This window comes from Hippopotamus amphibius, chromosome 10 (genome assembly GCF_030028045.1).
Source record: "Hippopotamus amphibius kiboko isolate mHipAmp2 chromosome 10, mHipAmp2.hap2, whole genome shotgun sequence".
NCBI classification, from domain to species: domain Eukaryota; kingdom Metazoa; phylum Chordata; class Mammalia; order Artiodactyla; family Hippopotamidae; genus Hippopotamus; species Hippopotamus amphibius.
Window position 1 is genome coordinate 25,079,923 of NC_080195.1, and position 27,946 is coordinate 25,107,868.

Here is a 27,946-nt window from a genome sequence, read left to right on the forward strand (position 1 = left end):
TATAATCTAGATTGTTCGAAGCAGCCAGAATTTCCTTTTAATCCCTTAGTGTTATGAAAAGATTTTACACCAGGGGTGAATTGCTATTATTCTGTAAAGTCTTATCCCCTTTCAGGCCCTGCTTCTACTAATAAAGGACATTCCTCCATGTTCCTCCTATGATTTTGCATTCACATGTGAGCCTTTGTTTGTTTTAGTTGGCTAAGCAATGTGTGGGACCAATTAAAAGAAATGGAAACTGCCCTGGTCTTAAGTGTCTGCTTATCCCTTTGTTCTTGTTTCCTTTGCCTGGTGGATGATTTTGATCAAGAAAACTGGTTAAAGAGCTTGGTGTGTGACAGATCATATTTGGGGGTCATCCAGTTGGCCTCATTTGCATACCTGGCCTATATCTGCCTTATTTAAGTCTGACTTCCTCTGTGTATGATGCACACTTTTGGATGCCCTTAATTTTGTATCTGCTCTTCACTTCTGTTCTTCTTTTTTTTTTTTTTTGGCCTCACTGTGCAGCTTGTGGGATCTTAGTTCCCCAGCCAGGGATCTAACCTAGGCCCTCGGCAGTGAAAGCATGGAGTCCTAACCACTGGACCATCAGGGATTTCCCTGTTCTTACATATTTTAATTTTGTTTAAAATTGATTCCAATTGGTTTGGTCAAGTTAAAAAAGTTTTTAAGGAATTATTTCTCCGGTTATCAATTGTTTCAGGGTTTTTTGGCTCTATCATAGAAAAGGTTTCTACATATGCCCTTCTTTTATTAGTTGAGCCTCTCTGACAGGTCATTTTAACTTTTATATGTAAGAAAATATCAAATTCCTTAGGTATGAAATATCCAGTGCCTGTTTCATAGCATTTATGTGAGGCATTTTACGCCATGCCTGGTTCTGTAGGGTTTCATAGTTGCTGTGGTGGCAAGTGACTTCATTCCGGGAGAAGCAGATGGCAAGTGATATTCTTTAGTTTGCACTATGAAATCCCTGTCTCTTTTCTTTGCCCTTCTTATCATCGGTAACTCAACAGTATCTGGAGCTGTGTTGAACACACACACACACACAAGTTCATGTGATTCCTTGGAGATCAGAGGAATGGAATTATACAAACTGAGGTGATCATTTCTATATGCATTTAAGTTGCCTCAGCCTGTAAAATATGGTGGAAGAATCGAGTTTAGTAAGAAAAACGAGATAGTAGCTGTGGGAGCCGTGAATCTGTCTTGTTAGTGAGCACGCATTAAAAGAACACAGTTTGCATTTTGATATAAAAAAAGAAAGAGAAATTAATATTTATAACTATTTGTATTAATTTATTGTTGCACTGTTTTATTTTTTTCTTATTCCAAGGCAATGCATGCTGATTATAAAAATCCAAAAATTGCAGGAGTGTAGAATGTAGTTTTAAGAGTAGCCAACACGTGTTGGGAGCTTACTATATTTCAAGCATCGTTTTAAACACATTACATGCATAAACTCTTTTAAAACTTTTAGAAATGAAAATCCACCAAAGCATCCACCCCTCCCCAATCCCCAGAGAACTTGTCAGAGAGCAAAAAGTTAATTTTGTGATTGGAGGCAAGTTCATTAATTCTTCCAAGTCAACTTTCTTCTTATAGACAAGATATGGTAGCCTACTGAAGAAAGTAAAATAAGACTGGTATAGCCATACTTATTAAAGCCCCAGATTGTTGCAATGTGTAATTTTCAAGAAAGTTTGGCTATTTCTACTCTCCCACTATTTCCCATTCCTGCGCTAAGACCCAAGGATTGAAGACTCTCATAGTTCAATGTACCGTTAGAGTTCAAAGGGGCCCTTCGTGTCCCTGAAGAATTCTGAGTTTCCATTGAACTGCAAAAAGGGGTGTCAACCTTTTTGACATACACACTTTTTTCCCTTCATAATATGCTTAAATATGCAGCTCTCATTTAAGCTTTCATTTTTTTTAAATTGATTTATTTAACTTATTTATTTTATTGGCTGTGTTGGGTCTTCTTTGCTGTGCGCAGGCTTTCTTTTCAGTTGCGGTGAGTGGGGGCTACTCTTCGTTGTGGTGCGCGGGCTCTTCATTGCCATGGCTTCTCTTGTTGCGGAGCACGGGCTCTAGGTGCGTGGGCTTCAGTAGTTGCAGCACGTGGGCTCAATAGTTGTGGCACATGGGCTTAGTTGCTCCACGACATGTGGGATCTTGCTGGAGCAGGGATCAAACACATGTACCCTGCTTTGGCAGGTGGATTCTCAACCACTGAGCCACCTAGGAAGCCCTAAGCTTTCATTTTAAACCAGGATTTGTTTTTTCAAAACTAATTGAAACCACTAATCTAATTTAATCTTTCTCTGCATAGAGATGTTCTTGTTAGGAATTGCTTGACAGGTGGCTATCCAGACTTGAATCTTTCCAAAGAGAAAGTCTGACTCTTTCACACGACACTCTATCTGTTTTTGAGCGTTCAAAACGTTCTTCCTTATATACCACACAAAATGTGTCTTCTATTTCCTGCGAGACATAATTCTACCTTTAAGAGCTTCACCAAATAATTTCCTTTTCCGGATAACAACGACGAAATATAATTAAATATTTCTTATTCAGAGCTTCCTGCCAAGGGAACCTCTGTTTCTTTAACAGCATCTTCTCTAATGACAAGATTTCTAGGCCCTATTCAATCCTGATGACCTTTTTCTAAAGCCCTCTAGCTATTGATATATTTTTTTTTATCAAATGCCACTTTGAAATATAATTCAGTCCTCTAGATGTGATGCAGCCTGTGAGCAGTGTATTGTGACTTTTATCCAATTTGATTTATGTTCTTTTAATACTAATTTTACCAAACAATACATATGTTTCTTGTTTCTTCTTTTTTAAATTGTTGTTGAAAATGAAGTAATGTTAAACGTGTAGCTAATTGAAATCCTTTTTTTCTGTATATATTGTTGTCAAGGCTCATCCCTCCCAGTCTGTATTTCTACTACTGATTTTTGAACTTGAATGTATTTTTCATGCTTATCTGGATTAAATTGATTCTTGGTCTTGGGGTATTGATGTTCAGTCCTAGAATTCCCAAGGGTGTCTCTGCAGAATGGATTCCTTAGTCCCTTGTCATTCCTGCCTTAGAAATTCACTGTAACTTTGCATAAAAATGACTGAGAGATAGATTGTAAAGAAATCTATTTAAGTTTGTTTAATGCAACATTTATTTGAGCACAGAAAAATTCTTTGTTTTTCTTGTTCTCTTTCTCTTTCTCTTTTTTTAGCATGACACACTTACATTCCTTGGAATAGTATTCCAGTAAACATTGTCCAGGTCTTTTAGGAGAATTTTGATTTTAAAAACTATTCCTCTAAGATTAACTGTAAATGTTAACTGTAAATTCGATTACCATGTTTCTTTAAGAAGATTCTCATGAGAGAGGTACACAAGGCTGGCAGAATTTAGACAAATGAGAGAGAGCAGCTCCAACTACATGATCATGAAAGCCTTGATGAGGAATTGGCATTTGAGGTGGTCCTTAAAGATCAGCTAATATCTTGATGGGTAGAAATATGAGGCCCCCTTCTAGGAAAAAGAAATAATAAGCAAAAGTACCAAGATAGAAGGTAGACTGGAGAGGGTGGTTCAATTCAGTAGACTGGAGGAGAAGAGTAGATATTAAATTTGGAGCAATTGATCCAGTTTGATTAATAATATTATATGACAAGAAGACCAGAAAATTCACTTAAAAATTAGGAAGGTGTAATTTATGGGAGGTTTGCATATAATTCTGAGTTGCTATCTTGGCTTCCTGCCGTCTTTTCTCCCCTTGTTCTCCTCTCAAGAACCCAGGCAGTCAGTACCAGGCTCCTGCACACACGACACTTTAAAAATGGTTTAATAAATGCTGAGCCAATCCCAGTAGTTTGGAGTTTGTTTGTTTTTTTTAATACATCTTTATTTGGAATATAATTGCTTTGCAGTGTTGTATTGGTTTCTGCTGTACAACAAAGTGAATCACTGTATGTATACATATATCCCCATATCCCCTCCCTCTTGAGCTTCCCTCCCACCCTCCCTATTCCACCCCTCTAGGTCGTCACAAAACACCAAGCTGATCTCCCTGTGCTTGGGAGCTTCCCACTAGCTATCTGTTTTACATTTGGTAGTGTATATATGTCAACGCTACTCTTTCACTACATCCCAGCCTCCCCTTCCCTTGGAGTTTTTAAATCATAGAGACTGCTTAAATTATAGGCTATGTGCAACACTATAACATAGACAGATGCAAATCACAATGCTGCCCATGCTCAAAAAGTGCCAAATATTGATTTAATATGTAGTTTTATAAAAGTGTGCGCTAGCGTTGCATGAATATTTATTTCAATATTAAGAACTATTTGGGTAATACTGTGCTCCCGGCAATGAGACTCTTTTTAAAGAATGACAAATTCCCTTTCTTTTGGAAGTGATAAATCATCTTCATTCAAAATTAACATAATTCCAGATGTCACTCTACAGAGAAAAGAAGTGCAGAGCATTTTAATCTAGTCTAGCCTTCATTAAGTACCTGTCCTTACCAGATTTATAAGAAATGGCTTTATACTTTTTTGACTTCGTTAACCCTAGTGGGTGGTGACATTGAGATATAGAGAGGAAAGAAAATTTACCATTTGGATTGAAAAAAAATTCTGAGGCATAATGTGGTTAGTGGTGGTGCTAGAGGAATAAAAAGAAAAATTATAAAAGAATTCCTTTAAATTGCTGATCTGGGTGATAAAATTAAGACTGTGTCCAGGGTATAATTTAAAGGAGATGCATCTCACTTTTACTCTTGGTAAAATCACACATCTATGTACGAGTATGTTGTGTTTTAACATGGTATATGTAGAGTGGGAAGGGGGAGTTTGAGAACTCAAACTATAGAGACTATATTTTGATGATCATTGTATTTTGGTGAAATCTACTTACGCCGCTTTGGTTCTGATTTTATAGGAAGTCAGAACTTCGCATTAGCAAAGCATCACTGGCTGACTCTGGAGAATATATGTGCAAAGTGACCAGCAAATTAGGAAATGACAGTGCCTCCGCCAATATCACCATTGTGGATTCAAACGGTAAGAGATACCTGCTACCTGCTATTTCTCAGTCTCTAAGAGGAGTAATCCAGGTATGTGGTAAGACTTGTAATACATCGGTGTGTTAAATCTCATTGTGAACAAATAAAAATCATGGAAGGAAAGCCATATATTTTAAGTATCTTACCCATCCAGTCTGTAGGTTCCGTCTGTAAAGCTCTTCACGCCATGAGGTGAAATAGACCTGAAATACACGTAGATTTTTTTTAAAGGATTTGAATAACATCATGAATAGCAGAGACAGATGGTTTGCTAAAAAAAAAAGAGCTTATACCTCCACTTTAAGTTAGGGAGAGCAGGTAAGTTTTTTGCTCTATCAAAACAAAATATGTGTATATATATAATTTATATACAGAATACACATGTATATATAGAATATACATATATTGTATATATTTACATACATGTGTGTATTATATGTGAATATATGTACATTGTGTGTGTGTGTGTGTGTGTAAACAATACAATCCTGACTTAGTCCTGGCAATTTTTTATGTGCTTATATGTGTTTTTAATACATCTGGCTCTAGGTAGAAGAAAGGCGTATCAGGGTTTTTTGGGGCCTATTAATTCAGAAATTAAGTGTCTTATTAGAGGCAAAGCATGTTTTACGGCTTCAGCTTCTGCTTTCCTGAGAGCAGTGCCAGGGGATATTTGTTAAACAAGTGAATGATTTGGAGGTGGAAGGTGCCCCCTACCCTCTGACAACGTCTCTGAGTTATCTGAGGAAGGGCGAAGCCCCGCAGCTGGTGGCTGTCTGATCACGATCCCCTGATACTCCACAACTTGATGGAGTCATCCGTAGAAAGTGATGATCTCAAGAGCATCTAAATCTCTTGAAACAATAAAAAGCTGCTTCAAAACCTTGGGTGCTTTTTTGGAGTTATGGCACTGAACTACTGCCTTCACAAGCCCTGTCATCTGTTATAAAACCAAGCATAGTTGCACTGCTTCTAGGCAGGTGATGAGAAAGAATGTCCTCTGCAAAGACCTGATCTCTTAGTGATGAGATGAAACTGCGAAGCCAGCAAGGGAAGGGTAAAAGTAACGTTAGGGGTTAACTCCTTAGGAGACTGAAGTTGTTTGTCTCAGTTGACTTAACCCGGTAAGGAGAAGGGAGCGAGATACAAATGTGAACACGGTTAAGAAAATCCAGGTTAATTCCTAGTCTTCTGTGGAATTCCCAATGAACTGCTCTGTTGCAGTGTAATCAAAGTTCATTACTTTCATTTTAAATACCTCCCTCCACAGGGGATAAAGGACAACAGTGGAAAGTGGTTTCCATTACTATTTTTAGGGGCTGTGTTTATCATTTAAGATGTAAAAGCCGTTTAAAATTTATGACAGTAAATATAACATTGCTTTACTTTTGCATCGGCACAGGTTAAGCAATAGAGTTTTGCTCTTGTTATTTTTCCCCTCCTTGGAATTTTATGGGATGCAACTTGAAACACAAATTTAAAATTTCAATGGCTTCTTTTCTTTCTATTATACCATGTTTAATAGCTTGCTCTCAGTTTGTCAGTGGCTTGTTTGGTTCAATGCTCCTCGTGCTAAAGTAAAGGCTTTTGAATTATGATTTGGACACTTGGATTAGATTCGTGTAGCTATGCATACTGTAAAGTCCCAGGAAAATAGAATTAAAGTAAATGTCATGGTTTCACTGAGCGCTGACAGTAGGATTACACTTAACATTCCATGCTTTCTGAATTACAGGATTCAGCAGTGAACTATTTACCACTATGTTATTCCTGGCAAAAACTCATAGCGTTCCTTTTTTTTTTATTAATTTGGGGGTGCTGAAGTTTTGATAATACGGCTTTTCACATTTCTTTCATAGGAGAGACATCCAACTTATTTTTCCATATTAATTCATTCAAGAATTGGTCTTGAATTTGCATGTAGTATTGACCAATTATAAAGTGTGGAGAAATGAAGGTATGGATGTTTTGGGTAATGAATCTTTTTTACCTGGCAAGAATACAGAGAAGTTCACAGAATATCGTAAGGAAGTCATTCTTAAACAGCCAACTAAAATTCTTTAGCAACTGGATTCTCATTGGCTTATTGAAAGCCTCTGAGGGAGGAGAATGAAGAATCTCGATTACAGTGCAAGGTGGTTGTTTTTATGTTCTTTTTAGAACGTTAGGACTAGTTCCTCCTTATCCAGCTTTCTCTTTGTATTTAAAAAGAAATGGAGACTTAGGAAGTGTCTTAAATTCTTTAATACCCGGTTCAGTAGAGCTTACTCAATACCAGACCGTGTGTTTGTGAATGTTTGAGGTAGATTCGTTGGTTTGTAAAGTACAGAAACTGAAAAAGTGGTTTGAGGCATAGGGAGAGAGGGATTCTGTTGGGAAGAACTAGAACTTCATTATAACTTGGACTTAAGAAGAAAATGGTACCCAGGGTGTTTCTGTGCGTTTAAACACCAGGAATTTATGGCTTTTCTCTCAAATCTCTGCCCTTCGTGTGACTCAGATATGTTCTGGACTCTTCTGCTAGTTCTTGTATTTTCTAACCTCTCCTGCTTGCAACCGCGCTTCTTTAGAATTCCAAACTTCGACCTGCCTGTGATCCCATTTGGCCACATTCTTCTTCCTGGCTCTTTTTAAGGCATCCTTTCGGTTTTGCCTCCTACTGTGTGATTGTTTCCTCAGTTCCCAAATCAGATTCCCCATGGCAAGAATCTGACTGGCAGAGCTGACGGGGCCAGACCACATCGAAAGATCCAGAGAGCTTACAAATCATCAGTGTGTTCTGCTCAGGTCCCCACCATGGGCTCAGCCTAGGATAGTGAAGCCGGAAACATGGTTGCCTAGAAACGCTCCTCTTTTCAGAGGCTGTGGGTCAGACATACAGCTCATCAGGCACCAGGAGAGACAAGGCCAGTGCACTGTGTGTCTCAGGACACTCTCTTTTCTCCCTACGCCTGAGTTGTAGCGCCACCAGAGGAAAAATGTGTAATCATTCTCCTCTTCACCCTCTTCCACTACAATCTATGAATTTGCTGTATTCAGGTCAAGGCTGGTTGGTTATCCAAGAAGTCTCGGCTCAGATCCTGAGCTCATCCCTGTCTCCCAAGAATCTGGGCAGAGGCTGTGCAGAAACACTCTTTCAGAGAGAAAAAGAACGCTCTACTGTGGTTATAAGCTGCCACATGGCAAACCATCTCTTCTTAAATGTGCATTTACCATTAACTTGGGCTGAGAGAGTAGAATTCTCAAGAATTTCTCCACTGCCCCGCCATGGAGGGGTCCTAGAAATAAAAAGGCTTAAAGATAAGAACATGTTGCCAAAATATTATGTTATATAGAACTCCCCTTGAGATTTCAACTTATGCTGTCTATGAAATATTAGTCATTTTGTTTATTTTGTGTGGTCTCACTCGTCTCTTCCGTAGTTCTCCAATAAGTACACAAATGTGGTTTGTTAATTTCTGTATAGGTTGCCCTGATAAAAGATCGTGGTATGTGGCTGTGAGCTAATTATCCTAATTTAATTCTAAGCAAAGAATTTCTCATGATTTACTTAAATTCTCACACAGGTGCTTTCTTGGCACTAAGATGTTTCGAATATATTTTAGGACAAGATTCTAGGAGGGATGGTAGGAGTTGGAGAAATTAACGGGAGACTGTGTTTTCTTTTTCCCTTAGGAAAAAAAGAAAAATTTAGCAAGATGAGCTTGCTGTTTGACACTATTTTTAATCCCATTGTGACAGCTCTGTAACTATTAGAATAAAGTTAGCACAGATCATAAAAATCTTCCATCTAATATGAATTTCCCGCAGTGCAACTCATTGTTTAGATCTGCTTAGATCAGCAACTAGATATAAATGAAATTATGCAAAAAACCCCTGAGAAATTCCCCTTGAATCCATTATATGCTTGAGTGAAACAATGACCATATTTCCAATATTTTCAAGCATTTAGAAAAGAATGTACGTATAGCCAATCATTTTGTTCAGCATTTTAGAAATGTATATGTATTCTGCCACTTCCAGTGCCTTTTAATCCCTACCTTATTTGGGAAAAAGAACCTGTCATACAGTAGACAGATATAAGCTTATGCAGTCTGCTAATGACTCGTGGGACTATGTAAGTCTAAAAAGTCCAATTGAGTTTTCATACAAAAAAAGAATCTCATAGGCGATCATCATTACACGATAATTACAGGTGGATTCTTTCATGAATTCAAATATCGTAGTTTAAAAGGTCATATACACCATGCTCACACAGATCATATACTATATGTTCGTTTTAATTTGTATTTTATTTGACTTGGTCTTTATAGAGGAAACCATAATTTAGCCATGAATTCTTGGCTAAGAAGCTCCATAATAACTTCTGGGCATCAAATTAGGGAAGAGAATAATAGCCCTAACTGGTTCTCAAATTAATTAAGTACTGCTGTCTTTTAAAGGATTTATACAGGAGAATATACAACTCATCAATCATATCTTCTACTGGGTTTTCTTTTTTTAATCAGGAAAAAAATTATTTGAGTGAGGTTCAAGATCCCACAGGAGCAATTGGGCACCTAGCAATAAAATAGCTGTTTCATTTTAGATGAGCAGGAAAAAATATTTGCACAAAATTTGATTAATATATCAATTCGCCCTTTAAAAAATTGGCTCATGCGGTCACCCCCATTGACAGTGTTGTTAGAAATGCGTGATATTGATGAACAACCTAAGAAGCACATAAAATATGTGTTTATACTTTGTATAGCAGTCTCCATGTACATTGCATGATGTAGGATTTCCATGAAGGGTAATAAGGAAGAGTAAGGTGAGTGGAGAAGGTGAGCCCTCTTCTCAGTGCCTAGGATCCATTCTGCCTCCACACCATTTGTTAATTTCCAATTTTCTCAGTTGCTTAAGACTAAGCATTCATTATGAGCAAAAATTCAGATGCCCGAAGTCATTTTTACCAGTGCTAATAAATAAGTATGCCCATCTTAAATCTTAACATTTTATTGACTGGGGGATTTTTGCAGAAAGTGACGCCTGTGGCTGGAGATTTGTTACGTAAGTGAGTATTGAAACGTCTCTGGTCAGTAACGTTCGGGTAACAAAAGATGTATTAAGACAACTCTGGTCAATAAGTTGTTAAAAAAAATGACTTGATAACAATATTTGAATGCACAATAATGACCTGTATAATTTTAGAATAATAATGAGTCACATAATTGGATATTTAAATTCACACAAACACATCATATTATGCTTATATTTGTTTATGTGTATCTTGATAAATAGTTGTATTTAGTATACTGTGCTCAGGATGAAGTCTCAAACAAGTCATGCATACATAACGATTAGAAAAATTCCTTTCCAGAAGGTGTTATATTTCAGGCACTGCAACTTTTTCTTGAGACCAGATCCAGTTTATTAAAAAAGCACTCAAACATTACAAATATTCTGATGTTCCAGATGTTTATTTGCCTACTCAGCATAAATTGCTCAGCTGTATTCAATTCTTGATGATTCTAAATCCTTATTAATTTGCACTAATGAAGGGCGTGTCCTTTATAAATTAACGAATTTAATATACCAAATTACTCAGGGGAAAAATATGTTGCTTAGCTAAACATCAAGGAGATTGCAGGACTTGATAATTTTTAAAAACTCTGTAATTGTAACAAAATTATTTTCAATCACCCTTGTAACAAAAGGTTGTCTTCTCAATCTATGAATTCTACCCCAAACACACATAAAAATGTTTGCTGAGTGGTTTTAATCAAAAAGATTAACTTTTCTTATTAGCAAAATTCTTTTAGTATAGAATTATACAAGTTCTGAGATTATATTACCCCCAAGATAATTCAAAACGTTTTTATTTGAACCATAATCATTAAAGATATTTTTAACATCTCCAGGATAAATGTCTAATTTTAGGAAGGGAGTTTATTTTAAGCTGTCTCTGTGTAGATACATTTTTGTACTAACCTCCTGTTCTGGTATTTTTATGTACCATTCAATTAAGGAAAGAAATGTTATGGTTAACCTTTCCTTCCATTGAGATCTTTTATGCTGGAGATAGAATAGCTCTGATTCTGGGGGTTTGGTTTTGTTTTTTTTATTTTTTTAGAAGGTCACTGGACAGCTACTTAGTTTGTCAGAAGTAAATATGAGAAGAGTCTTGATAGTCATACTGGGATTGGGATTTTTTCCCAATTCTTGTGACCCTTGTGATTCTTACTTCAATCTGGTTGTCATGTCATTGATGAGTCCTGAGAACAGAATGAGGAAGCATCTCTCCCAATGTGGGTACCTGCTTGGAAACTTGGATCTTCTTCTTACTTGCCTACTCAGCATAGATTGCTCAGCTGTGTTCAATTCTTGATGAGTCTAAATCCTTATTAATTTGCACTAATGAAGGGGGTGTCCTTTATAATTAACGAATTTATACCAAATTACTAAGGAGAAAAATATGTCTCTCATAGAGAAAGACAGTGCTGTGGATATTTGATAACAGTGTTTCTATCCGATTAAATTTTCCCCAGAGAAAAACAATATCATTTTCTACATCCCATATGAAGAAAGCTGGTTGTAGCCACTTTGGAAACAGATACCGCCATAGCACCAACTCAGAATATCCTCTTTGATGCCTGCTGCTTGAGAAAGTCCCAAGGACATCACACCCCCTCACATGCCGATTCCTTTTGCTTTGTCCCGTTTTTAGTGGGTATAAGAGCCAATGTAGGTGACTGACAGGTGGCTGGATAATAATCTTGCACCTTGAATGGTTTCATTAGACAGGAGCATCCATGTTTAAACTGCATGAGAAAGAAACACAACTGGTCCTACTAAAGATATAGTTCTGATGCACATGTATACGCATATTTAACGTGATGCTTACTCTTAAACAGCCCTGCTGAATCTCACATGCCATTTGTTTCCAATTCCACAAAACCATTTATCCCTAGAGCCTCTGAGCTTGAAGAAATATTGCCACTTAAATTAATTCATCTTACCTACTAGACTAGTTCTATCATGGAAACCCTAAGTGGTCATATCTATATTTAAAGATGATTATATTGATCATGAACTTTTCCAACTCCATGATTAAGAGGCTATTAATTCCAACATAAAATGATAATATATGATATACTTAGGATTTTAGTAGGATATAGTAACTTTTGTAATGTATATATATCACAACAGATTCAACTTCTTTTTTTGTCCTGGTTAATAGATAGTAACTAGTAGAATATCTTTAACTCATTTGACAATAATTATACACGCAGTGAAAGTTGAATAATATCCACCGTTTCATCTCTACATCTTTCCAAGCTTCAGTAAACCTATGCCTTACTGAAAACATTAGAGTCTAACAAACTGAAGCCCTTTTCAGAAGGACTGAATGAATACAGAATTTAGACAATGTATTCATCCTTTATTCCAACATAAAGGCAGTAAGAAAACAAGTCAAAGTTTGAAGGATATTGTCAAAATACATGATAACGGTGCATCTGGAAGTATGCAGGTTAATTCTGCATTTCCTTGAGCTGGGAACTGCCTACTTGCTCTGTGCCCTGCCCTGAGTAGCTGAAATGATAAGACACCTATCTTGATTACCGTTGGCAATTTTATGTAGCGTTTGATGCCAGAACTTGATGTTTTTCATCAACCCCAATTAGAAACATTACTTGCTTTTGATTTGGACAGAAATGTAATCCTCTGAAGATCTACAATTTAAAAATTTTGACCCCAACTCTGATCCTCCAGCTTTGGTTTTTCTTGGTTCTGCCATTTCTCTCTTCCTTTCTGAAGAGGAGCCCACAGCCTCTTTGCTATATATTCGTCTCCAATGACCCCAGTGGGGGCAGGGAATTCTTCCTCATTATTCTGACATAGCCCATCTCATGCTCTTTGCCCAAGAAAGAAGAACTACTTGTCTGGACAGTCTTTTTTCATGTTTCTCACTCAGTATGGATAAAACCTGGGCTTTCATCACCTCCTTGCAGTACTTCCTTCCTTTACACACATTTTTTATTTGAAGGCAGGCTGTGGAACTGGCCCCCAGCCTCCTGACTGTACATCGTAATGTCCTATCACCTTTTCTTTTTTGCAGAGATCATCACTGGCATGCCAGCCTCAACTGAGAGAGCGTATGTGTCTTCAGGTAAGGAAAACAAGCTCGTCAAGTTTTACTAACCAGAACGACAGGCATCACAGCTGGCTGTTCCTTCTACTAATCAGAACCCCTTCTGCATCCACATTTCAGCTGCTCTTGGTTTCTGCTCCAGTATTTTTCTCCAGCTCATTCTGCCTTTTTGGATTTTACTTAAAAGAGTACAGTTCTTGCTGTGTGTCTGAACTTGGACCCGAGAGGCATGCATGAGAAAAAGAAACCTAGATACAACTTAGGGACGTGAGGCCAGGAAAGGAGACATCTGGAATGTAACTTCAGCTTTTATATCTTTCTAGGTGCTTCTCTTAGCTTTCTCTGTCCCCTTCCATCCATCAGAGTTTATTCCTGGATAGTGTATCAATGTCTGACCTCTCACCTTTGGGCTTGTAATGATCATTTGTGGGTCACTAAACTTGAACCAGAACACTGTTATAGGCCTGACTTTTTAAAATGCTGTTGCCTATTTTTTTTTTTTTTTGGTTTGTTTGCTTTTGTTTGTTTCTCACTTGCCTGTAATATTTGCTGATTGTGATCTGAGCATATATTAGTTACTTAAAACCCAACTCTACTAAGGCATGTATAACCCTAATTCACTGATTTCTCCACTAGCTGTGAATGTAATTCATCTGCTGTGAATTTAATTTTTTTCTTACTTTTTCTTATCTTCTGCAATTCTATAGTTAACAGAACCTTAGAATATTTAAAAATAAATGTTTAATTGGAGACAAGTTTTTGGAGATCTAGATTCAAAACTCACTTCAGAGGTTTGATAATAACATGTTTTTCACATGATACTTCACAGTTTACAAAGATTTTTACATCTTATTTGATAATCACAACAGATTTGTGAAACAAGGCATTATTTCTCTTCATTCTACAGATGAGAAAACTGAAGTAGTAGAGATATTAAGTCATGTATCTCAGCAAATAGAAGAGCAGATACTTCAAGCTCAGTATTCTTTCCATTACACCATAGTTAATGTTTTGGCTTCATTGATTTTTTTTTCATTATGGCCTTTCATTAGTGTTGAAGCCCTTGGAAGCCATGTGATCTAACACAGGCATTTTCTATCTTACCTTCTGCAGTTTAGCCTCTTCCCTTCAAAGCCATTGTGCAAAATCGTAAACGCGAACTTCCTCTATGTCCTAGATCACTTTGGCCATACTGAGGGCATATTTATTTGTCATTACTAAGATGTAAGTACGTGTGTTGTAAGGTGGCATGATCCTGGAGTTTAAGATCATTTTAGTTTTCCGAGTAATAGAGAGAGAGAGAAGGGAAAGAGGGAGAGAAAAAAACAAAAAGAAAGAAATTATAGAGTTCTGAATTTCCTCACCTTTCACTCCAGCATTTCTTTAATGTGAGGACTTCATTATCCGATGCCAGCAGATGCTGTTACAAATCTGAGCTTTTAGATTTATGGGGTGCTTGCCTTGGGAATTTGGAGTGACTGTAACTATTATTTTCTGATATGTGACTTGAATCTTTATAACTTTCTGGCTGCTGAATTTCAATCCTTCTTTGATACTGAGTTGTTCTTATTTCTTACTCATAAAAGCCCTTAGGTCCCATGCTTTTTTCCTGCATGAGGTATGTTTTATGCTCTGCATTACTTAAATACTGGTTTTCCTTATTTTATCCTTGCCACCTAAGAGAATCATGCTACTGTACATCCCCAATGATTGTGTTATGTATTTATTTAGCACATGTTGTTCGATCCTAAAGTAATTGCTCTAGTGGACCTTGCATGGACTTTATTCAGCACTGTTTTTGGCCAAGATGTTTATGTAGAGCAGTTTGTCTGAAAATATTCTCATTCTTTTTTTTTTCCCCCTCTAAGCATGAAAGTTGCCTTTCATTCTCTCTGAATATGGGGGTTGTTCTCTTTGGTTTCATGTTTCTTAAAATCAAGACCAACCTAAGAGAAGGAATTGTCTGTCTTGCCTGGAGTGTGGATCTGTTCACAGTAGTGGTTCTAGGAAATTCAAACAGCAGTTGGTATGTGTGTGTGGGGGGGGGGGTTATCTTTGTAGATGGACCAGCCCCTTTTGCATCTCTTTCAAGAGTCTTTGGGTCCGGACTACAGAAACATTCCTTCGTGGTCTTTGAATATTGTATGTATCTTCCTTTGCCTTTGAGATGCTTTTAGCTTTTCTGTTGCACCATTTTCTAGGCCTCTTTTTCTAGATGATACCCAAGCCTGGCAAAGTTTCTAATTGAAGAGTCCAAGTGGCATGACTCAATAAAGCTTCATTCCACTTTTATGTTTTATAGAATCTCCCATTAGAATATCAGTATCAACAGAAGGAGCAAATACTTCTTCATGTAAGTATATTTACATATTCTGTTCACTAGTTTTTAACCCAAGACAGTTATCTGCTTCCAAAGATTGTGTTCACTTCTCTCCCCTGCCCTTATTGAGGGATGCGGTATCAAGTTTTGGAACAGGATGGTATTTGCTGTTTGGAATAGAAATGACCTCCTGCTATGCTTGGGGTTGAGCAGATATCCCCTCCCCCTGAGCTACATGTAGATATTAAAAGATACCACATATGTATTAGTTTTAGGATAATGTAATGTCTTTTAATATTGGAAAATAACTGTGTAGCCTCTGAGGCCTAGTTCTGAATGAGCAGTTGAGAACATTGTGGGTTGTTTTTTCTTTTCTTTTCTGTTTCTTTCTTTTTTTTTTCAAGTGTGTCTTGATGCCTTTAGCAAATGCCTAAGACATGATACCCAGCTGTTTGGGGGTTTCTATTCCAAAGCTCCTCAGTTCTCATATAAAGTCTGTTGTGATGGAGTAAGGAAACTATATATAGATGCCCTTAATTCAAATTTGATAGCAAGTGACTCATTATGAAAATGTTTGAAAGCAAGTCCCCAGGCAAGATCTTGGATTAGTTTCCATCTGTTGAATGTGAAATGTGCTTTGTGCTATGGAGGTCTACAACTGTTAGATTGACTGGTGCTTTGTGCTGTGTCAGGGGAGCTTAAGATGTTAGCAGGGACTAGTGAAAATAGTTTTGATACTTATAAATTGTGAATAGCGTAGAATTAAATTTTGGTATGTAACAGGGGAATTTATCAGACCTTGAAAATAAAACGTATCACTACAGTCTTTCTCTCCCTGATTTTAGCTCTTTATTTAAAACTCCTTCTCAGTTTGATAAGCTCTTCCATATCATAGATAGTCCCAATTATTCTATTCCAGCCTGGAGAGTGTGTTTAATGAACAGTTTCCTTTGGCTATCAGCATGGTAGAAAATACTTGAAAAGAAAGTATTTACTTTTGGCCACTTCAATAGTTTTGCCAATCTGTTTAAATATCCAGTTTGATTCTAAAACCTTTCCCTTTGGGTGGGTGGGTGGTACCCAAACTGTAATGATACGATGTAAACATATTTTTATTGCATGAAGTAGGCTGTTTTAGCTATACTTTAGCTAGATAAAGTATCATTTATCTGAATTGATGGCAACAATCTAGTAAGATCAAAAAGGAAAGGAAATGCTAAGACTAGATTGGCTCCCCCAAGGACACTCATTAATACTCCAAAATGATAATCCCTTCTGGGGAGTTTGGATATTTGTTATGTAATTCTACTTACAGAAAGATTAGTATAATTATGTCAATTTTAGCTAACCACCATTGAGGAATCATGTTGAGCTTTGCTTTCTGTTTTCAAGTGTTTATTACTTAAAAGCAGATACTAGGGTTTTCTTTCTGGCATTTTGTCTGGGAATAATTTCTCCCCTGCATGATTCATTTAAAAAAATTATTGAAACTCTTGTAATTGGAACCCTTCATGCTATCATTAATGGGGTGATGGATGCAATCCTTAAGCATGTCCGAGTAGGTTGGGAATGGAAGAAATACGTAGGGAACGGAAATGAATCTCTCAGTTTACATTTCTATCCACTGCAGTACTGTTGAGAGAGAAATAATTTTGAAATCTGACTCTGATCTCTAACTCCCAGCAGAGTTCGTTCCTGATATTTGGTAAAGGTTTAAAAGTAAGAAAGAAGGCTCTGTGTACCTTTATGTTAAAATATTTCAGTGTACCGTTTCCATACGTCACTCCCCACTCATGGTGGGCTCTCAGTAAACACTGCTGAGTTGATTAATGAATACATTTTTTATTTTTAAATTTTATTTATTTATTTGTTTGTTTGTTTGTTTATTTTCTCGGTGGTTGAATTTTCTTTGTGATCATTTAAGAACACAGATTTGTTTTGTCCCGGAAGCAAGTAAACATGTAATAAAAGAGACACAACTTCTGTGACTCCTGAGGCAAATCTTAACTGGAAGAGGAGTAAGAATTCAGGAAACAAAAGGTCATCCACTTATATGCTACTAGAACATTCATGCCCTCACCTTCGCAGTGATCTGGGAGATGGAGTTTAACCGTAGCCGTGAAAGAGTGATGTACTTTGTACGTGGGCTGTGTGTGTCATCAGTTTTGATAAGTTCACTCACATATTACTGTAAGAGACTTGAAAAACGTTTTTATCCACCAACTTATAGTATAGAGTACAATACAATATTTGCTTCCATGTATAAAACTTTGGTTTATTTGCCCTGTTTTCTATGAAAAGAAGATTTTTAAATAGACTCTATGATTTGGCCAGTTTTTTTAAAAATTAATTTTTATTGGAGTATAGCTGCTCTACAACGTTGTGTGAGTATGAATACATTTTTTTAATATCATGAAAATATGCTCTGTAATTGGGAAATGTAAACCAATAGTGGCAGGATCCTAAGTCCAGTCTTGGTGAAAACAAAGAGAGCAGCACGAGGTACTCAGCTCTTCCCAGGGCTGCATCAGGGGGAATTCTGCACGGGAGGAGAGCTGGAATGGAAACATAGCTTCGTAAAGGCTGGAGCTGAACATTGAGGAACCAGCAATAGCAGTACACTGGACTTGAAAAGTCAAAATATATAAAAGAGTCAGAGGCCTTGGAAGAGTTCACACGGGTCAGAAATAATCAGCCCTGGATAGGTTTCTTTTCCCTTTGTTTCAGCCAGAAAGGAGACGTGTAAATCCCCGTATGTGAAAAGCGACCTGTGCTATGACAATGTAATCGCATCTCTGTGGCCTCCATTCTTTGAACTGTTGGTGTTCGTGTCTTTTGGAAAGTAAATTTTGAAAATCCTTTCTGAAGTAGCATGGATTCAGCAAACCTGTTATCTATGAGAATGATTTGGTGTGCCCTGGGGGTCAGTGTTAAAAAAGAGCGAGGGAACCTTATTACTTTTCGGTTCTTTCGGTACAAATGTGCACACCCTTACAGGGAAATGTCCCCTTACTGCCATTGCTATTTTTGAGAGCATCTCACCTCTGGGTAAATCTTGGGAGGGTTCATCAGAGGTAGTTTATGTTCATGGCCCTGCTCAGAACCCTGTCTGAGAGGCCAAGTGTTTTCTGCTGTATCCTGCCCTGACCACTCCAGCCCTTCAAGTTCTCCTTTTCTTCTCTGTAATTCATGCTGGAATGAAAAAATCAAAAAGAAGAAAATTAAAATTGCCTACCTACGTATCCAAAATACTATTGCTAGTATTTTTGTATATTTTCTTCTAATCGGTATTTCTTCCTTCTGGCTTTTTACTCCTCCAGCTTCTATCTACTTAATGTACCAAAAGTGTTTTTCCCATGTCATTAAATGCCAATCAGAAATTTTAAAAAATATCTTTCTAATCTAAAGTTTTTTAAAATCACTGTAACAATAAAGAAATCATTCTTGACTGGAGATTTTAAGAGATTTATGTTTCATAAATACAAACACTATCATTTTTGCCCTCTTTCTATGTAATTTTCCTAGCATTTTATAAATATTGGTGAAATAGCAAAGTTACTAATCCTTCCCTTTGTAAGGCAAATTTTAACTACTTCCTTTTTGAATTTGGGAATTTGCATTGTACATTCACTCCTTTTAGAGCTGTTAATTTATAATTTTTTTTAAGTTTCTTATAATAATCTCGTGGTAAAGATTAGCATTATTTTCCTTTATTTTATTTTATACTTTTGTAAATGTGGCATCTGTGACATAAAACATATAAATAATTTGCTAAATGGGTGTCCTATTACATGTAAGTGACAGGTTGTAGAAAAAAAGAACTTGAAATTTACAAAAGAGTCAGAAGGACTATCTTGTCCCTTCTTTACAGAGAATCAGCGAAAAAAATAAATGAATTGTTCAGAACAAACCTTAATGATTTCTCTCTGAATTGCCAGCTGCTGGTGTCCCCATTTTGCAGACAATTTTGTCGCATGCTATAAAAAATACAGTTGTTATACCAACCACTTTACTGAATTAAGCCCTATCCATTCCAATTTAATATAAAAATGAGGGAAACAAAAATAGAAGGTCTAATGAATGATAAGAGGAAAGAAAATAAAGAGGAGTTTCTGGAAAACAGTCTTAATAATTGAAATATATGTTTCAAATAATAATAGTAGTAATAGCAAACCTTTATTGGAGGCTCAGTTTGTGATTCACATGGATGCTGATTCATGGTTCTCATAAAACCTTCTTCCATTTTCAAATGATGAAACTGATGTATTTTGTCTAAAGTCTCAAAAGCAGGATTCAATCCCAGGCAGTACGCTAGCCTGCTGTAACGCATGAGGTTTTGTTGCCTCAAAAAAAAAAAAAAAAAGCCTTTAGTATTAAAAAGAATGAGATTCTGTGAATGGGCAGAAAAGTAGTCTCTGATATAAAGTGAATTGGGAGTATGTGTGGCAGATTAAGGTAAATGCCTTGAACCAGCTGAGCCCAAATATCTTTACGTTACCCGTCAAAGCGTGACGGGTGATGAAGGAAAATGAAAAGAGCACAGATGTCGGATGGACTCAGGTCCTTAAGTCTAAATACTAGTGCTGGTAATTACTGTGTATTCTTAGGCAATTTATTTAACGTCCTTAAGATTCAGTTCCTGTGTCTGTAAAATCTTGTCTATCTCAAACTATATTGAGAAGCCTAAGGAGAAAATGAATGTGAAGCCTTGCTTTAGATGGTCTCCCCCCGCAGATGGAAGAGAGCCAAGTACCTGCAAAATGGATGTGTCTCTCAAGAAAATGGAAATCAGGGGAGTCCTTCCATTTTATTTGAACAACATAAGAAAATATCCTTATGGTTGGTGGAGGAGAGGAGTTAATGATTGTTAGTCTAAACGGTGATGCTGAAAGTTTTATGCCAAGAAATCACAGTCTTTTCCAAAATATTCTCATCTAAGACTGCATTTAAAAGGAACTTATCCAAGAAGTCCTCTTTGAAATCTCTGAATGAAATGAACAATTCAGTCTTTAATTTGGCACCTGAAAGAGCTAGCTGAAGGAAGAATGTCTTTTGTCTGCAGAGACATTTCTGTTATGATGAGATACAGCATGTTCCTTTGGGATTAGCGCAGTGCTGCGTATTGATTAGCTTGCCCAGGTCTGCTGGTCCATTGGTGAGGTTCAGGGCTATGGTTCTTACTTCCACCCTCATCTATGACTGACTGACCTACTCTAAATGTAGACAGAACTGCCTGGACCTTTGCTAAATGATTCTCGGCTGGGAAAATGGTATTCCACATTCAGATCTTTGTTGGTGGCAAAAATATGAACTCTGTCCTGTTACGGTTGGAGAGCTGCTTCTAACTGAATGCAAATCGTGTTTCCAGATTTCTGTAAACATGCTCTTTTCAAGGGTGTGGTGGCTCTGCCTCTTGTGGAGAAGGAGAAACTGATTGCCATGCGTCCTATCGCCATAAAAGAAAAATTTTGAATGGAGATTGTCCAACTGGTATTACTTCCATCTTCCTAATTGCCTAGAGAGTTAGTTACAGATTTTTAGGACAACACAGTGACTTGGAAAAGAGTAGGGGCTTGTATGTCACAGTCATTCATATTCGCACTTTCATGCTTAGTTCATGCATTTTGTACGGGAATGTGTCTTACTTTTTTCTTTTACAATACTCCCTGCAACTATAATATAATTCTTCAGGTCTGCCTTTCTAAAGGCATTCAGTGTTTCTCCTTGCATTCCACTACTTGACAAGGTAAAGCTTTTGATTAAGCTTATAACTAAGTCATCCTTAAGCTTTTTTATTCAGTCGAAATTAACCTTGTACGAAATTATTCTTTTGACCCATACAGATATATGTGTTTCTGTGTATATATAAACAACTGATCTTTGTATCCTGCTGTATATTTTATAAGGCATATTTTCATATATTGAATCATTTATTCACACAATAATTCTGTGACCTAGATTTTATCCCATTTGTCAGATGAGACTCTCGAAATTTCTGACCTGTCCAAATTTTAAAACTACATAGGTGGTAGAACAGAAATTTAAACCTGAATCTTCTGATTTCAATCATATATATATTTTTTTAAATTACAAAGTCTTATAGGATCCCTGCAACTAGCTTCAGCTTCTTTTTTTTTTTTTTTTTTTTTTTTTTTTAGTGGTGTAAAATTTTTAAAGATTTTTATTGGGGTGTAGTTGATTTACAATGTTGTGTTAGTTTCAGATGTACAGCAAAGTGAATCTGTTATACATATACGTATATCCACTGCTTTTTAGATTCTTTTCCCATATAGGCCATTACAGAGTACTGAGTAGAGTTCCCTGTGCTATACAGTAGGTCCTTATTAGTTATCTGTTTTATATATAGGAGTGTGTATGTGTCAGTCCTGACCTTCCAATTTATCCCTCCCCTTCCCTTACCCCTTGGTAACCATAGTTTGTTTTCTACATCTGTAACTCTATTTCTGTTTTGTAGATGAGTTCATTTGTATCATTTTTTTAGAGTCCATGTATAAGCAATGTTATACGATATTTGTCTTTCTCTGTCTGACTTTGTCTTTCTCTGTCTGACTTACTTCACTCATTATAAGGAAGGGTTGAGGAACAACATGGTAAAGCAATAAAATAAGAAATATGGACCATGATTCAATTAGGAGTTTCTCAACTGCAGGTGATAGAAATTCAACTCCAAAGAGCTTAAATATAAAGGGACTATATTGGCTCATAAAACTGGCCCAGTTTGACCCAGGAGCTCACATGATATAATACGATGGTCTCTTAGTCTTTATGTTTTGCTTCTCTACAAATGCTTTGTTCTTAGTGGGTTTTCTCTGTCTGATAGCAGGGAAGCTGCTGGTATCTTGAAGCCTATATCCCCTTGGTTCATAATCCAAAAAGAAGAGAAAGTCCACTCCTTATCCAAACAGCAAATTTTAAGGAAGAATCTGATTGGGTCTGCTTGCATCATATGCTTACCCCTAAAATAATTACTGTATCCAGGGAGATTTAATGACTCCGGTAGGGCAGGGGCAGGGTCAGATCTCCATCGCTGTGTACGTTTGGGTTGGTGAGGTAGATGGACTCAGCCCCATGGGAACTGCATGATGTAGGTTAATTACAGAGAGGAGGGTTCTGCACCTAAACAGGGGGCAAGTGGGCTAGACAGGCAAAACTGACACACTCCTCTATAGCTGATGAGCAGACAACTTTAAAAGAATGAGGAAATAGGGCTCACAGAGAATTTTAAAGGAGAGTTAAAAATAGATGTAATTGAAAAGTGTCTAATTGGGCAGACAAAATGAAAGCAAACTTACCATTGTAAAGAAAATAATGAGTTAGAACACTGAAGACAACCGAAATATTTTTTAAAGACTCTCTGTTAAGACCTATGAGCTCACCATCATCATTCTTAGGGATGCCCTCTTTAATCCAGGAACTTTTTAGGCTCTTCTGAAGAAAGTAGAAAGGAGTAGAAAAATGGATTACAGTTTTCAAATTAGAATGCTTGGGAAGCATTTTCAAATCGGAAAAATGTTCTGACTTTGGAGTTAAAAGTTAAAAAGTATTTCATCCGGATTTTTTTTTAATCCATGATTAAGTAGATTTTGAAAAATCACTAGTTTCTTTCATCAAAGTAGTTGCATGTTGATTAGGGTTTTTTGTTTTCTTTTGTTTTGTTTTTCAGTAAGAAAAGGAAAAGAAGCGTGCTTAGTCCATTCCATTTAATATTGCATAGAAAACTCAGGGTCTTGTGAAAAGTGTGAGCTTACACTGATTGAGGCTTTATCAACCTCATAGATGTCACCACTAAAACCCAGAGAAAATAATGTCTCCAGTAGTTCATCTGTGAGCATCTCCTACTGTTCTCTGCTCTATTCTTATTATAATGCCTCTAGCACACAAGATGCTTGTGTACTTAATTCATTTCCTTAGTAAAGGTGCTGTGTATACATGGTTCAGCTAATCATCAAAGAAATGCTGGAATGGCACCTTCCATTTTATCTTTTTATCTCTTAGTCTTTCAGAGGTCAACAAAATCTAAAAAACTAATGATAGGGACCAGCCTGGGTTGTAGCCTAAAGCTGTGCTCATCTTCTTTCAAGTCCATAAGTATCTCTTATTTAGGAAATTAGGTGTTTAGGTTGGGTTCGTTCATCAAACATGAGCTATCCTGGTTTTTGCTCGGATATTCCAGAGCCTCTTCTTCAAGCTTTTTAAGACATGACAAGAAGAGAGGGAGAAAGAAGGAGAGACAGACTGGCTTTGTTAAATATTGCAGGAATTTTATTTCTAATGATAAAAGATTTCATCAGTCTTTCTTTTAAGTTTTAAAAGGAATTTTGGGACTATTAATGTTTCCATTTTAATGGTAAGACTAACAATATATAAATAGGGATAGGCTAAGTGTCTACTGAGGTCAAACAGCAAGTGAGTGGTGAATTTAGGATGAAATTTGATGGGCCTGTTTCTACTATTTGATTCTTAAATCACGAAAGACTTACCCTCTCTATAAGTAAAATAAACAAATAGTTAATAACCCAGGTCCTACTGTGTTCCAGCAGATGCTAGATGTGTGTTTCTTGGAGGGAGAGATGGTTGGAGGAGGTGAAGAGAGAATAGTCCTTGGGCTGCAGGAGTTTGCAGTAAAGTAGAAAAGGTTAATTGTGGTTCATTGTGCTCTTTGTGTGTGACGACACATAATTATAACACAGTAGAATAAGAGGGGCAGACTTTTTTTTTTTAAGATAAACTGCATATATTTAAAGTGTACAATATGATTTTTTTTTCTTATTAGTAACGTGTATATGGCAATCCCGATCTCCAATTCATTCTCCCCAACCCCCCACCCTGCTTTCCCCACTTGGTGTCCATATGTTTGTTCTCTACATCTGTGTCTCTGTTTCTGCCTTGCAAACCGGTTGATTTGTACCATTTTTCTAGATTCCGCGTATATGCGTTAATATACGATATTTGTTTTTCTCTTTCTGACTCACTTCACTCTGTATGACAGTGTCTAGGTCCATCCATGTCTCTACAAATGTCCCAGTTTCATTGCTTTTTTACAGCTAAGTAATATTCCATTGTATATATGTACCACATCTTCTTTATCCATTCATCTGTTGATGGACATTTAGGTTGCTTCCATGTCCTGGCTTTTGTAAATAGTGCTGCCATGAACATTGGAGTGCATGTGTCTTTTTGAATGATGGTGTTCTCTGGGTATATGCGCAGTAGTGGGATTGCTGGGTCATATGGTAACTCTATTTTTAGTTTTGCAAGGAACCTCCATACTGTTCTCCATAGTGGCTGTATCAATTTACATTCTGGGGGGCAGACTTTTAGGTCAAGTTATTTTTTAAATAATATTGCTTAAGATAGAATATATTTATCCATTCTGTTTTATGTGATTTAAAATGAAAAATTATTTGGGTAATGGTTTGTTTTACTGTTGCCTTTTTTTAAAAGTAGACAATTGTTGTTTCTACCTTATATTTAAAGCTTGGTCATTTTACCAAGAAATCAAAATCGTGACATTTATCCCATTTAAAAAGATGATGAGAATCTATAATTTATCATGAAAGGTAGGAGACTAAGATTGAGAGGCATCAGAAATTATGTCATACTATGTAGGGTTTTGAAAGTAGTTTGGGGAATTTTTAAAGAATTTAGAAATTTAACTGGATATTTTAGAGGAGTGTAACCACTGTGTGATAAATTGAATTACTGTTGATTATCAGAAACGTTTCCATGATACATAGATGGACTTACAAAGATATGTTATACCTCTCAGGAGATATTTTTTATTAGATGACCTGGAAATGTATATAAAGGTTGCAACTTCTTGAAGAATTTTATTTTCATTAGGTAAAAATTTTTGTTTTTATTTTCATGTTCTAAAGGCCATTTAATTGGTCCAAAGGTGGGAGAAGTGGTAAACTTGAAAATGTATGTCTAGTTATAATTGAGTGATATGTGTAGTAAATTAAAATAGTAATCAATTAAAATAATTAAGTATTGAAAAGCAAAATTATCCTTTACAGTGATTCCTCTCTCAATTTTCTTAAAATTCATTTCTTTTTCCTTTTTAAATTTTATTTATTTATTTTTTAATTTACTGGCTGCGTGGGGTCTTCGTTGCTGTGCGCAGGCTTTCTGTAGTTGTGGCGAGCAGGGGCTATGCTTCATTGCAGTGAGCAGGCTTATTATTGCGGTGGCTTCTCTTGTTGTGGACCACGGGCTCTAGACATGCGAGCTTCAGTAGTTGTGGCACATGGGCTCAATAGTTGTGGCTTGTGGGCTCTAGAGCACAGGCTCAGTAGCTGTGGTGCACAGGCTTAGTTGCTCTGCGGCATATGGGATCTTCCTGGACCAGGGCTCGAACCCATGTCCCCTGCATTGGCACATGGATTCTTAACCACTATGCCACCAGGGAAGCCCTAAAATTCATTTCTTAGGAAGAGTGATTAATTGACAAGAAGCTTCTGTGTCATTTGATCAAGTTTTAAACTGCAAATTCCTCATATAAGAATGAAGCTATATGAAGAGAACAATCTGCAGGAGATAGTATATTAAATGTTATTTTATAATGTTCTATACAATTGTTGTCCTGCATTTTAACTCAAAGATCTATTTCATCAACCTACAGAAATCTATGTCATTCATAAATAAGGTAACTTCAAGAACAGACCATGATTATTCATAATTCTCAGTCTATGGAGCTATAGGAAGGAAGTTGCTGCATTTATCTTTTTAAAATGCTGTAAAATCTAACATGTCCCCCCTTTGATAAAATGCGACATGAGGAACCCTCCTTGTCAGACAGGATACTTTTATGATAAAATGTTATATAAAAAGACTGTGCAGAGGAATAGCTTTACATATGTCTACGAAAAAATTAAATGGCCATAATAGATTTTTTACACACTTTGTACATCTCCCTTTAGTTGACCCAGATGGATTTTTTCCTCTTCTCTCCTCGTAGAAGCTTCTTAATTTCATGTCCCTAATGCTCCGAAGCAGAAACATATCTTTGTTCGGACTTCCCTCAAGTTATCTGTGAAAAAATAAGCCATACAAAGAATCCTTGGGTATGTTTTAGGATGAATAGATCATGGGGGCAGGAGAATTACCTTGTATGTGCAAATGAAGCTGTGTGAAAGGAAGATAAGCTTTAGGAAGGAAATAGGTGACTCAAGGGCACATAAGCAGTTTATTCAAACCTTTAAAAATGTTTTTACAGTGCAGGTAAAGGGAACTGAGATTTAAAATGGTTAAGCTTAGTGCAAAAAATAAAAATGAAACATCACATCCACTACAGGTGTACGTACAGGAACAAGTATTATGGAAAATTTTTCTGCTTTTATTTTTTTAAGATTTCTAGAATGTCGGCTATGACCTTTTGAGTAAAAAGTGCATTGAGGAGTAAGTCTAATAGAGACTTCTGGTGGAGAGGGTCCTTGTGAAGAATAGGGTCAGCTATAGTCTCGATAATTTTAAGAATGTCATACTCCTCCATCCTCTTAGGGGAAGTGCAGACCTGGGTGTATTTTATTAACAGGGTGCTCTGAAATTGTGAAAAAAACATTGTCCGATCCAGGAGTAAAAGCAAACTTTATGATTTGTTATATGCAGATGTTAGATTATCATCCAGCCCTCAGCTGTACTCTCTTAGTGATTTCATAGCTCTTGCTTCAAACAATAAGCTTGCCACTTATAATGGACACATCACTTCCTAAACCAGAATGTAAGATCTTGAAGGAAAGAATTTTGGTTTATTTGTGTTTCCATTCCCATCACACACCACTATGCTGGTTCCCAAGAAGTATTTATTAAACGGATAGAGACGTGAATAGTAAGATGACTTTTTTTAGTTAGATTATCATCATTTCTAAAGGTTGTACACATACATAATTATAGAAAAACCATCGAAACCTTCAATCACGAAAAATATATCTAAATATTTAAAAATCAAAGTTGAAAAAATTCACATTGGCTTAAATCATATTTATTAGAGAGCTTTTGAACATTCTGAGAAGCATTTCACACTTCGTATAATTTTATTTTAAATTTATTTCTGGATTTTATATCTTGAAGATTTCTTTATTTTATGATAAATACTTGTTTACATGGTGATTTGTAAGACTGTTTCACCTTAGATGGGATTATTGCAAATCATCTGAAAATCTACATATTAACTGGTTGGTCGCTGTTCTTCCCTGTGGTGCTGAAGAGTCACTTGTTTGGGAGTGAGGGAATGCTGTGGCATTAATAAGGTTGATTTTTTTCTTTTATTATCATTAAAAAAGAAATAATGAAGTATAATAATACTTTTAATGAGCACCTACCGTGTATCAGGTACTTTCATCTGGGAATAGATATTATTTGTCCCATTAAATAGGTGAGGAAACTGAGAGGCTC

At 36.5% G+C, this 27,946-nt stretch overlaps 1 protein-coding gene across 5 annotated transcripts in view; it reads left to right on the forward strand.

Moving 5' to 3' along the window:
- The window catches only part of NRG1 (neuregulin 1), a 1,000,105-nt gene that overhangs the window by 837,923 nt on the left and 134,236 nt on the right, over positions 1-27,946 (forward strand). For all 5 annotated transcript variants that reach the window (XM_057696608.1, XM_057696615.1, XM_057696613.1 and 2 more), the window contains exons 3-5: positions 4,955-5,076; positions 13,177-13,227; positions 15,512-15,562. In XM_057696608.1, coding sequence (XP_057552591.1) covers positions 4,955-5,076; positions 13,177-13,227; positions 15,512-15,562 — 224 coding nt within the window. The remainder of the gene's footprint in view (positions 1-4,954; positions 5,077-13,176; positions 13,228-15,511; positions 15,563-27,946) is intronic.